The sequence below is a fragment of the Bombina bombina genome, chromosome 4 (genome assembly GCF_027579735.1).
Source record: "Bombina bombina isolate aBomBom1 chromosome 4, aBomBom1.pri, whole genome shotgun sequence".
NCBI lineage: Eukaryota > Metazoa > Chordata > Amphibia > Anura > Bombinatoridae > Bombina > Bombina bombina.
The window spans coordinates 515746736-515760816 of NC_069502.1; the positions used below are offsets into that span (position 1 = coordinate 515746736).

General features: G+C 40.5%; 1 protein-coding gene across 1 annotated transcript in view; it reads left to right on the forward strand.

The window, feature by feature from the left end:
- Window positions 1-207: 207 nt before the first annotated feature.
- OGFRL1 (opioid growth factor receptor like 1) overlaps window positions 208-14081 on the forward strand; it is a 264291-nt gene continuing 250417 nt past the window's right edge. Inside the window, exon 1 of the mRNA XM_053711987.1 lies at window positions 208-738. Coding sequence (XP_053567962.1) covers window positions 484-738 — 255 coding nt within the window. The 5' untranslated portion in view covers window positions 208-483. The remainder of the gene's footprint in view (window positions 739-14081) is intronic.

Consider the following 14081-nt stretch of genomic DNA (forward strand, 5'->3'; position numbering starts at 1 on the left):
CTCAGTGATCTGCAAACATTTTTAAAAAGTAGTATTGAAATATCTGCCTCTCTTTTTCTAGCAGGACTGGATTTCTCTCTGGAATTGGAACATGCTAGGAAAGAAATGAGGGAAAGGATCTTGAAGAGACATTATTAAGCTTGATGGTTGTAAGCAAATAGCACAGACAAAAGGCTTGATTACGACTATTTCCAGTGTAAATCCCCAGTCAATGCTTGTAGCTCCTCCTTTCATCAGTGTGTGATTAATATAGGAGGGGATCACCTCGCTCCTCCACACATCTTAGGCAGCATCCTAGCTTTCTGCTAAGCAGCAGCACTCAGGAGGCCAGTATGAGGCCTGGGGCTCAGCTGCTACAGTAGTGTGATATGAGAAACCGCATCCCAGAACACAAGCAGCTGCAGTGCTAGCAGCAGACAGCAACTCCCCCAGAGCTCTCCACCAGTTTTAAGCAGCAGACACCCGCAACCACCACCATACCAAATGGGTAACCTCCTCAATGGGGTCAGTTTCAAGGAGCCCACCACTGTAGAGGAATGTGACTCTACATGGGACACTGACTCTGGGGGTGAAGAGGAATTGGAGGAAGAGGAGGAAGACGATGGACAGGTGGAGATCACAGAAAGCCAACCAGGGGACAGTTGTGAGAGGGAGAAAGATGCTGAAGATCTGGGAGATGCAGCAGAGGTGACAGCCAGTGAAAAATCAGAGGATAAACAGATTTCTGAAACTGAGCAGGTACTGTGCAAAACAGCATTATGTGCGCACACCTTAAAACACCCCTATAAACTACATACACTTTTATATGTAAAGCTGATAAAAAGCATAATTCCTGTCTAGCGTTGTTATCATAACAGATTCAGTTTCCCCATTAGATTCTGTATCCCTCTCACACGCTAGCATTTAGCTCCAAACCCCTCCTCTGCCTCTCGGACTGCTTTTTTACTTAAGGTGGATTAATACAGTTAAGTGCAAATATATGAATACAAACTGTGGGGCATCTTATATCAATTTTAATAAAACATTCTGATATTTGTCTGAAAAAAGTCTGTTGCAGTTTTTAAACATGAGTGATCTGTTAGGGTTTTAAACTGCAAAATAATTTACCTTTGTAGCAAACGTCAGCATATAACATTCTACAGAAATATTTAATACTTTCTGCTTATTGAGTTCTTTAGTTTAGTGTCTGATCAAATTATGAAATACATTTGAAAAGGAAAATGTTAAATATTAATTTAAAAGACCTACCAGATTAGATATATGTTTACATGATATATAGTTTTAGAGACATGAAACACAAACTTTTAATTTTAAAAGATGTATAAGCTACTTCTATTATCTAATTTGCTTAATTCTCTTGCTATACTTTGTTGAAGAAACAGCAGGGCACATGGGTGAGCCAATGACATGAGGCATATATGTGCATCCAACAATCAGCAGCTCCTGAGCCTACCTACGTATCCAAGTTGTACCATTGACATCCTGATCAGTAGCTGTAGCATAGATCTTAGCACTTTGTGTTTACAAAAAAAGTTTTGATGGTGCAACTAGTTCAGATTTGTGCACCTTATGGTACTTATAATTTAATTATAAAAGTTGTGCTTATAAAATGTTAGAATTCTGTGTGTTCTTGGTGAAAAATCTATGTGCTTACAATTTAAAGGGATCATAGCATATTATACATTATCCTCTTGTGACTTGCGTATTATGTACTCGGATAATACTCTATCTCAATGTGTACTTTTGTGCTATATCAATAAGATTTTAATTCTGATTGGGGTCATATCTAATTACCTTTATTTCTTTGGGGCATAGTATGTGATGCCCATTATTATCAGTTACTTCTTAGTCTTTTTGTTATAAATGAACAAGCTAGTATATAACAACCTATTATACTGGTGGGTTAAAAGAGCCTTGATACATTTGCCTAGGTTCTAAAACATAAATTATGCTTACCTGATAATTTCCTTTTCTTCAGACGGAAAGAGTCCACAGCTGCATTCATTACTTTTGGGAAATTCAGAACCTGGCCACTAGGAGGAGGCAAAGACACCCCAGCCACAGGCTTAAATACCTCTCCCACTTCCCCCATCCCCCAGTCATTCTGCCGAGGAACAGGGAACAGTAGAAGAAGCATAGGGTGAAAAGGTGCCAGAAGAACAAAAATAATCAATGCCCCCCCCCCAGAAAAATCACGGGCGGGGAGCTGTGGACTCTTTCTGTCTGAAGGAAAGGAAATTATCAGGCAAGCATAATTTATGTTTTTCTTCATAAACAGAAAGAGTCCACAGCTGCATTCATTACTTTTGGGAAAACAATACCCAAGCTACAGAGGACACTGAATGCAAAAACGGGAGGGTACAAAAGGTGGCCCATTCTCAGGGCACCAGGCCTAAAACCCCAACTCAAGAAACCCATTTTCATCCGAAGCCGAGAAAAAACTTTGAAAAAAGGAAAAGACCCAAGGATACTGACCCGCAGATAGTCCATAAACCTTGCTAGGGAATGCAGGAACTAGACTCGACTGAGCCAACAGCCTCCAAGAGACACCGTCACCCGACAGGCAGTCTCCAAACAACAGACCCTCTTGAGGAAAGGTTTAACACCCGTATTCTCCAAAAAAGAGAAAAGACACAGAGAAGACATCCATCAAGGATTCCAGAGAACCCAATAGGACACAAACAAACCCATAAATAGGGCCCAGACAAGCCCCAAGAACGCCGGTCGAAAAACCCAGACGGCCAACCAAAACCCAACTGGTCTCGTAGAACAAGGGAGACAACTCCTAACCCTATACTGCTCAAAATCCACGGGATCAAGACCCAGAGAATGAAGAAAATCTTCCCAAACACAGTGCATCTGCACCCTAGAAGGTAACTGGAGATGAGAACCCCAGAAACCATGAAACCTTGTGCAGCAACTCAGATAGGGAACCCCTCACAGCAACCATCTGAAGAGTCAGAACACTGCACGCTGCCGTCATCCAAGGATTAATGTAGAAATACAATATATGCAAGCAAGGGGAAGCAAATGAAGTTAGGTTCAAATCCTAACCAACATCCTGCTAGGCATCCATCTAACCAGCGAACGCCGCCAGTCTTTTCCACAAATCCTAAATGTGGAAAAGAAGCAGAGCCCCTTAAATTGGCATCCAGGGACAGCAGCTGGATTTGAACCATCAACCTTCAAGTTGTAAAGCCACAGAGATAACCATCGGGCTACCCTGGACTGCCAAGGAAGGCTCATCAAACCTCGATGACTTGAGGCCAAATATACAGAGCAACAAATCTCAAATCCTGCTCCAACACCTGACTAGCCAAAGCGACAGGCATGTCTGATAGACAGGGGAAACAAACACCCCAACTCCAAGCCCCCAGGGAATGGGAGAAAGTCGGAAATTACCCACCCCCACAAAGCTCGGGTGCCAACCTTTTCACTCTTCCAAACATAAGGCACATCCAAAAGAGCCCCCAAAGACTGCAGGATATAGGAAAGTGTAAAATAGATCTTTAAAAAGACCTGGCACAACTGTCCTTGACAGTCTCGACAAGGAGAGTCTATTCTCCAAACATACAATGATATACCAAAATATCAATTGGATGCGCCTTATGGATGTGGATATAATAAATGTGCAAAATGTTTTACAACAATGATGAGGTGTAATCCAAAATCTACATGTGAGTGATCTAGATCTAGATCAACAGATCTAGTGAGTTAAAATTGGGCAATGTGTGTTGCCGGATAGAGTAAAATTATACCCCCCCACTCTGGTTAATAAATTATCCAGAAAAATAAATCAGATACATTAAATTAACACAGTGTTAATATGTTATATAGCCAATCGCTATATCTATATATGTGCAAAATGATACAATAATGAAAAGATGCAAGCAATAATACAAACAATAATTGTGGTGTAAATGTCCACTTATCAGTTCATGCAAGATGATGAGTCCTCAGACTATAATGTTTCCTCCTCTATAGAGATGAATACGATGTTGTGACGAATCACACTGTCATCGGTGGCAGGCTGCTTCTTCTGGAAGTAGTTGGGATACACTCCTATGGTACCAAAGATAAAACAAGAAAAGAAGGCGCCACAATAGTGCAGGGTCAAATGAGTCTGCTACTTCCCCACTCCGATTTCCCGTACTTACAGGATTTAAAGCACTGTAATAGTGCTACACAGGCCTTCTGGGCTCTTAACAGTCGCCCAGCTGACTGCTCCAGATAAAACAGCACGGCTCTTCTTAAAACCAGCACGTCTCTGGGAGCCCCAGCATCAGATCTTGGTAGTCCTTAAACTCCTAGTTAGCTTACACTAGGAACCAGCAATTCGTGTTAATCACTAAATCCTCTGTGAGTCAGTCTGGATCACTGACAGCCACAAAAGCGGTGTTAGAAATAGAATTAAAAATTAAAAGTACCGTGGCAAGTCAAATATAAAATGTATACAGACTTTATTAAAATGCAATGTGACCCCATTAAGAGTGGGATCCTCCAGCAATGCCAAAACGTGCCTTAGTAGAACATGAAGACGCGCCAGTCTATAGTGAAAAGCATAACTTACCTCTGCCAGGGCAAAGAAGACCCTGGCCCCGAAGGTTGACCCCCTGAAACCTCAGGGGCGGTTGCTCCCCAAAATGGCTGAACTGGACCGGACGAGCCCCGGTTAACGGAACACGGACAATATCTTAAACAAACTCCAGGGAGATGAAATGCGCCAGTGTCAAGGATATGGCCATGCGGAACCGCATCGTAACCTCCGGAGGAAACAGGTCCCCTTCCAGAGAAGGATAAGCCGCGCTTGGCTTACCTACCTGCATGCGTAGTAAGAGTTTGTTGTAGGGAACGTGCCACATGGGAAGCAGAATCCCCGGAGGCGGATGGGTCAGCGGGCCCCTGGTTCCCTGATCCTGAGGAATGGAGCACTCTAAAACCGCATTTGGAACATAACTGATGGACATATATCACCTGGGCCAATTCATATTCTTAACAAGAAGTAGAATCAGAATCAGAGACATCCGTCTCCAAAAAAATCAGAATCCTCCATAACTGGGATATTGATAAAAACTGGACCACTAATAAAAATGTAAACGGCACCTTACACCCCCAATGGCTGGGGCACTCACCACCTCCTAAAAACCAGACACCAGCTAAACAGAATTTCTTCTGTCGCCACACAGTCAGGAATGCGTAAATGGAGAGCCCAAAACGTGACCATGCATGGTCACAAGGTGTACCGTGCAGTCTATGAAAAAGCGCGCCCGACCGTAAAGGCTGCATCACTTGAAATAGGCCGTTATGTTTCAAAATAGCCATGAGCCCTAGTAACACTACACATTAGCAGACAGAATCATATAACAAACATGTTCAATAATCCCCCTAAGGAGATATTAACCCTTGATTCCAAGATACAATAGGAGCCTCACTGAGACCCTGTAGTTAAGATGGTTCCGCGAGGCTATAGCCCCTCGGATAACTATTGTATTTATTACCAAACATTCATGATGAAATAAAATGAAACAATCTTACCAGAATCTGTGCCGTGGAACAGGAACATGGCCCTTCAAGTGTGACAGATAGTAGCGTCGGTTCTGCCATGGACTTGAGAGAAGAAAGAAGGCAGCGAAACTCGTCAACGCTGATAGCTTGTGGAGCTGTTAATCTGAATCGGGATGGTTTCGCAGGAAGACTCTCCCTGTATCTCCGGACTCTAACTTTCATCCATGCTCTCACTGAGAGGCTGACAGGACTACTTAAAACTCCAGTCCCATTCCGAAGAGCACTACCACCCTCCATAAGAGACTATCAAAAACTTCTGACACTTCTCTGCCAATCTCCTGGGACGAAAGGCAAATAATGACTGAGGGATGGGGGAAGTGGGAGAGGTATTTAAGCCTTTGGCTGGGTTGTCTGTGCCTCCTTCTGGTGGCCAGGTTCTGAATTTCCCAAAAGTAATGAATGCAGCTGTGGACTCTTTCCATTCATGAAGAAAATAAGCTGCAAAAATGTTGCTCTTGCTATACAAAAATAACATTGACAGCTATTGTAAGACCTCCTTCACTTTTTCTGGTGTTTCACACACACACACATACACACACAGATATACACACACATATACACACACACACACACACATACACATACATTTCACACGCATACACACACATACACATACATACACACACACACACACACACAGACACATATACACAGACACATACATACATACACACACAATCACATATACACACACATAGACATACACACATACATAAACAGACAGATACACACATGCACATACACACACATACATACATACACATATACACTCATACATATACATTGTTCATCATCTTGTCCATACATTTTTAAATATTCACTGAACTCTCAAGAGATAATCTTTAAAGTGAATGTAAATTTGATTGAATAAGTGCCCGGTTTTTATAAATACTATTTAAAACAGGGGCACTTTCATTCATTAAAATTTACATTGAAGCATTTTTTTTTAAAAATACCCTTTTCTTTAGGAAAATTAGACCAGCGATCTAATTGCTGTACTTAGCATATCGATGACGAAACCGGCTTCCTCCAATTGTTGCATGGTCTCACGAGCTGGATGCCTTGGGGTGCTCGCAACGATTGGAGGAAGCCATGCGGTGCTAAGTACAGAGGAGCTGCAGGTGGATTGCCGGTCTGGTTTTCCTAAAGAAAAAAGTAAGTATTTAAAAAAAAGCTTCAATGTAAATTGTAATGAATGAAAATGCCCGTTTTTAATAGTATTTTTAAAAACCGGGCACTTATTTATTCAAATTTACATTCACTTTAAAGATTATCTCATTTGAGAGTTCAGTGAATATTTAAAAATATATGATGTGTCCTTAAATAATATCCATTCTTTTTAGCTAGTAAATACAACAACTTGTTAACCCCTTCGCGACCGAGGATGTGCCAGGCACATCCTACGTCCTGTGGACTTTCAAGCGCTGGAAGCGATGGTGATCACTTCCAGATGCTTTCAGGGTATTGCAGTGATGCACCGACTATTGATGGTGCCGATCGTTGGTGAGTGGGAGCAGCAGCAGGGAGATGGGTAGGCGGCCCATCGATGGTTACATACGGATCCAGTTTACACCAATGTGTGCATGCTGAGTCCCTACTGCGGCGGGGTTGATGTGGGCAGGGCGCGCGCGTCACATATACTTATATTGTGCAGCTATAGAAAGGAGGAAGGGGAGAATAATTAAAGTTTGGTAAGTGATCTGGGGGTGGAGGGTGGGTAGGGTATTGAGGGTGGGCAGCTACACTACAGAAAATATGTAATTTTTAATATAAAAATAAAAAAAAATACATTTTTTTTTTCGGGAAAATTGGGTACTGGCAAGACAGCTGCCTGTACCCAAGATGGCGGCAAGTAGGTAGAGGGGGGAGGGTTAGAAAGCTGTATGGGGGATCAGGGAGGTTGGGGGCTAAGGAGGGACCCAGCACTGCAGAATCAATATATAGTACTTAAGATGGCGGGGACAATTGTGGGGTGGGGGAGGGAAGAGTGCTGTTTGGGAGGGATCAGGGGGTGGGATGTGTCAGGTGGAAGGCTGATCTTTACACTAAAGCTAAATTAACCCTACAAGCTCCCTACAAACTATCTAATTAACCCCTTCACTGCTGGGCATAATACTAATGTTAATAATTTCAGTAAGAAACCTAAAATTGTGAAACAGTGATTTTTTTTATTTGATCGCATTTGGCGGGGAAATGGTGGCATGAAATATACCAAAATGGGCCTAGATCAATACTTTGGGTTGTCTACTACACTACACTAAAGCTAAAATTAACCCTACAAGCTCCCTAAGCGCTCCCTAATTAACCCCTTCACTGCTAGGCATAATACACGTGTGGTGCACAGCAACATTTAGCGGCCTTTTAATTACCTAAAAGCAATGCCAACGCCATATATGTCTGCTATTTCTGAACAAAGGGGATCCCAGAGAAGCATTTACAACCATTTGTGCCATAATTGCACAAGCTGTTTGTAAATGATTTCAGTTAGAAACCTAAAGTTTGTAAAAAAAAAATTGTGAAAAAATGAACGATTTTTTTATTTGATTGTATTTGGCGGTGAAATGGTGGCATGAAATATACCAAAATGGGCCTAGATCAATACTTTGGGTTGTCTACTAAAAAAAAAATATATATATACATGTTAAGGGATATTCAGGGTTTCCTGACAGATATCAGTGTTCCAATGTAACTATGGCTAATTTTGAAAAAAAAAAATGGTTTGGAAATAGCAAAGTGCTACTTGTATTTATTGCCCTATAACTTGCAAAAAAAGCAAAGAACATGTTAACATTGGGTATTTCTAAACACAGGACAAAACTTAGAAACTATTTAGCATGGGTGTTTTTTGGTGGTTGTAGATGTGTAACAGATTTTGGGGGTCAAAGTTAGAAAAAGTGTGTTTTTTTTTCATCATATTTTATATTTTTTTTATAGTAAATTCTAAGATATGATGGAAATAATGGTATGTTTAGAAAGTCGATTTAATGGCTAGAAAAAAGGTATATAATATGTGTGGGTACAGTAAATGAGTAAGAGGAGAATTACAGCTAAACACAAACACAGCAGAAATGTAAAAATAGCCCTGGTCCAAACGGTCAACAAATGGAAAAGTGGTCTGGTCACGAAAAGGGTTAAAGGGATAGAAAAGTAAAAATTAAACTTGCAGGATTTAGATAGAACGTGATTTTAAGACACTTTTAAATTCACTTCTATTTTTAAATGTGCTTTGTTCTCTTGATATTCCTTGTTGAAAAAGAATACATACATATCCTACACTACTGGGTGCTAGCTGCCGATTGGTGCCTGTGCACATTTGTCTCTTGTGATTGGCTAACTAGATATGTTCAGCTAGCTGCCAGTAGTGGAATGCTGTTCCTTCAGCAAAGGATAAAAAGAAAATTAAGCAAAATTAATAATAGAAGTAAATTGGAAAGTTGTTTAAAATTGTATGTTTTAACCAAATCATAAAATACATTTTTTGGTTGTCCTGTCCCTTTAAGGCCAGTCTAATGTATTGCTACAATAAGCCCAGATACTCATGTTATATCTTTACTAATATTATTCCTGAATCAGAGCTGAAAAAAAATCCATTGCACCAGGTCACCAAGGCAACTTAAAAAGTTTCTGAGCCCTTTTATTGCTCTATTACCCCACTGCCATGTTACACATTGACTAAAAAGGCTGGTATATTTTAACAGTAGTATTCTCACCCTATGGGGGGTAGTTATCAAGCCGTCTACTTTTCTGGCTTCGCCGGCCCAATACGCCCGCCTAAGCTCGCCTCACATCGCCGCAGCGGACCTGAAAAAGTACGCCTAAGTTATCAAATAAAGCTGTCAAAAAGCCGCGGGGCGATGAGCAGCGGACTGTGACAGTTATCACTCATCCGATCTCGCTGCCCTTCGGCTTTTTCCCAGCTTTATTGCTAGCCTGTCACTAAGCACTCACACTAAACTACACTGTTCTATCCCTATACCGGCGCCCCCGGAGCCCCCGCAACTAAATCAAGTTATTAACCCCTAAACCGCCGCTGCTAGACCCTCTCACAACTCTGATAAATGTATTAACCCCTAAACCGCCGCTCCCGGACACCGCTGCCACCTACAGTATACCTAGTAACCCCTATCCTGCCCCCCCTACACCGTCGCCCTCTATTATAAAATTATTAACCGCTATCCTGCTGATCCCGCACCTCTCTGCAACTAAATAAATAGTTTAACCCCTAAACCGCCGCTCCCTGAACCCGCCGCAACCTATATTAAACCTATTAACCCCTATCCTGCCCCCCCTACACCGTCGCCACCTATAATAAATTTAATAACCCCTAATCTGCCCCCCCTACACCGTCGCCACCTATAATAAATTTATTAACCCCTAATCTGCCCCCCACTACACCGCCGCCACTGTAATAAAATTATTAACCCCTAAACCTAAGTCTAACCCTAACCCTAACGCCCCCCTTACTTAAATATTAATTAAATAAATCTAAATAAATTAACTCTTATTAACTAAATGAATCCTATTTAAAACTAAATACTTATCTTTAAAATAAACCCTAATATAGCTACAATATAAATAATAATTATATTCTAGCTATTTTAGGATTTATTTGTATTTTACAGGCAACTTTCAATTTATTTTAACCAGGTACAATAGCTATTAAATAGTTATTAACTATTTAATAGCTTACCTAGCTAAAATAAAGAGAAATGTACCTGTTAAATAAATCCTAACCTAAGTTACAATTACACCTAACACTACACTATACTTTAATAAATTATTCCTATTTAAAAATAAATACTTACCTGTAAAATAAACCCTAAGATAGCTACAATATAATTAATAATTATATTATAGCTATCTTAGGATTTATATTTATTTTACAGGTAACTTTGTATTTATTTTAGCTAGTTAGAATAGTTATTAAATAGTTATTAACTATTTAATAACTACCTAGCTAAAAGAAATACAAAATTACCTGTAAAATAAATCCTAACTTAAGTTACAATTAAACCTAATACTACACTATCATTAAATTAATTAAATAAACTACCTACAAATAACTACAATTAAATACAATTACATAAACTAACTAAAGTACAAAAAATAAAAAAGCTAAGTTACAAAAAATAAAAAAAATAAGTTACAAACATGTTAAAAATATTACAACAATTTTAAGCTACTTACACCTAATCTAAGCCCCCTAATAAAATAACAAACCCCCCCCAAAATAAAAAAATGCCCTACCCTATTCTAAATTAAATACATTTCAAAGCTCTTTTACCTTACCAGCCCTTAAAAGGGCCATTTGTGGGGGCGTGCCCCAAAGAAAACAGCTCTTTTGCCTGTAAAAGAAAAATACAACCCCCCCCAACATTAAAACCCACCACCCACATACCCCTAATCTAACCCAAACCCCCCTTACAAAAACCTAACACTAATCCCCTGAAGATCATCCTACCTTTAGTTGTCTTCACTCAGCCGAGCCACCGATGGAACTGAAGAGGACATCCGGAGCGGAAGAAGTTAATCCTCCAAGCGGCGCTGAAGAAATCTTCCATCCGATGAAGTCATCATCCAGGCGGCGCTGAAGAAAAGTCTTTGATCCGGCCGATGTCATCTTCAAAGAGGCGCTGAAGAGGTCTTCTATCCGGGCGAAGTCATCTTCCAAGCCGGGTCTTGAATCTTCCTTCCGCCGACGCGGAACCACCTTCTTCACCGACGGACTACGACGAATGACGGCTCCTTTAAGGGACGTCATCCAAGATGGCGTCCCCTCAATTCCGATTGGCTGATAGGATTCTATCAGCCAATCGGAATTAAGGTAGGAAAATTCTGATTGGCTGATGGAATCAGCCAATCAGATTCAAGTTCAATCCGATTGGCTGATCCAATCAGCCAATCAGATTGAGCTCGCATTCTATTGGCTGATCGGAAAAGCCAATAGAATGCGAGCTCAATCTGATTGGCTGATTCCATCAGCCAATCAGATTTTTCCTACCTTAATTCCGATTGGCTGATAGAATCCTATCAGCCAATCGGAATTGAGGGGACGCCATCTTGGATGACGTCCCTTAAAGGAGCCGTCATTCGTCGTAGTCCGTCGGTGAAGAAGGTGGTTCCGCGTCGGCGGAAGGAAGATTCAAGACCCGGCTTGGAAGATGACTTCGCCCGGATAGAAAACCTCTTCAGCGCCTCTTTGAAGATGACATCGGCCGGATCGAAGACTTTTCTTCAGCGCCGCCTGGATGATGACTTCATCGGATGGAAGATTTCTTCAGCGCCGCTTGGAGGATTAACTTCTTCCGCTCCGGATGTCCTCTTCAGTTCCATCGGTGGCTCGGCTGAGTGAAGACAACTAAAGGTAGGATGATCTTCAGAGGATTAGTGTTAGGTTTTTGTAAGGGGGGTTTGGGTTAGATTAGGGGTATGTGGGTGGTGGGTTTTAATGTTGAGGGGGGGTTGTATTTTTCTTTTACAGGCAAAAGAGCTGTTTTCTTTGGGGCATGCCCCCACAAATGGCCCTTTTAAGGGCTGGTAAGGTAAAAGAGCTTTGAAATGTATTTAATTTAGAATAGGGTAGGGCATTTTTTTATTTTTGGGGGGTTTGTTATTTTATTAGGGGGCTTAGATTAGGTGTAAGTAGCTTAAAATTGTTGTAATATTTTTAACATGTTTGTAACTTATTTTTTTATTTTTTGTAACAGCTTTTTTTATTTTTTGTACTTTAGTTAGTTTATGTAATTGTATTTAATTGTAGTTATTTGTAGGTAGTTTATTTAATTAATTTAATGATAGTGTAGTATTAGGTTTAATTGTAACTTAAGTTAGGATTTATTTTACAGGTAATTTTGTATTTCTTTTAGCTAGGTAGTTATTAAATAGTTAATAACTATTTAATAACTATTCTAACTAGCTAAAATAAATACAAAGTTACCTGTAAAATAAATATAAATCCTAAGATAGCTATAATATAATTATTAATTATATTGTAGCTATCTTAGGGTTTATTTTACAGGTAAGTATTTATTTTTAAATAGGAATAATTTATTAAAGTATAGTGTAGTGTTAGGTGTAATTGTAACTTAGGTTAGGATTTATTTAACAGGTACATTTCTCTTTATTTTAGCTAGGTAAGCTATTAAATAGTTAATAACTATTTAATAGCTATTGTACCTGGTTAAAATAAATTGAAAGTTGCCTGTAAAATACAAATAAATCCTAAGATAGCTAGAATATAATTATTATTTATATTGTAGCTATATTAGGGTTTATTTTAAAGGTAAGTATTTAGTTTTAAATAGGATTCATTTAGTTAATAAGAGTTAATTTATTTATATTTAATTAATATTTAAGTTAGGGGGCGTTAGGGTTAGGGTTAGACTTAGGTTTAGGGGTTAATAATTTTATTACAGTGGCGGCGGCGTAGTGGGGGGCAGGATAGGGGTTAATAAATTTATTATAGGTGGCGACGGTGTAGGGGGGGCAGATTAGGGGTTAATAAATTTATTATAGGTGGCGACGGTGTAGGGGGGGCAGGATAGGGGTTAATACATTTAATATAGGTTGCGGCGGGTTCAGGGAGCGGCGGTTTAGGGGTTAATACATTTATTATAGTTGCGGTGGGCTCCGGGAGCGGCGGTTTAGGGGGTAATACATTTATTTAGTTGCGGCGGTGTAGGGGGGACAGATTAGTGGTGTTTAGACTCAGGGTACATGTTAGGGTGTTAGGTGTAGACAGCTCCCATAGAAATCAATGGGATGTCTGTCAGCAGCGAACTTGTACTTTCGCTATGGTCAGGCTCCCATTGATTCCTATGGGATCCGCCGCCTCCAGGGGTGGTGGATTGAAAACCAGGTACGCTGGGCCGTAAAAGTGCCGAGCGTACCTGCTAGTTTTTTGATAACTAGCAAAAGTAGTGAGAATGTGCCGCACTTGTGTGCGGAACATCTGGAGTGACGTAAGAATCGATCTGTGTCGGACTGAGTCCGGCGGATCGATGCTTACGTCACAAAATTCTACTTTTGCCGGTCTCGAGCCTTTGATAACTAAGGCTTATCAGCCTCGCCACAAATACGCTGCGGAATTCCAGCGTATTTGAGTTTGAAACCACAGGGCCCAGGTGCAAGAATCTAAGAAGGGCCCCCCCACCCCCCCAAGTGAATTTGATAGATATCTTTTTTTTTTTTTTACATTTAACACAGAAAAAAAATGTGAATCAGATTACATGTCTGCAAAAGGAGGTACCCTGTGCCCACAGTCTGTGAGATGGTCTGATCCCCATTACTGTATATAGTGACACTGTATAACCCACCAATACTGTATATAGTGAGTCAGTGACACAGTCTGTAATCTGCCAGTGAGATGGCTGGCCTGACCCTACCCGCCCCAGTACTTTATAAAGTGACCACAGTAGTCTGTGACATGGTCCAGGCCCCCGTACTGTTTATAGTGGTACTGTATAGACTGACACTGTTTACCCCCCGCCCCTCATGCTGTAGTAACAAGGTCTGTA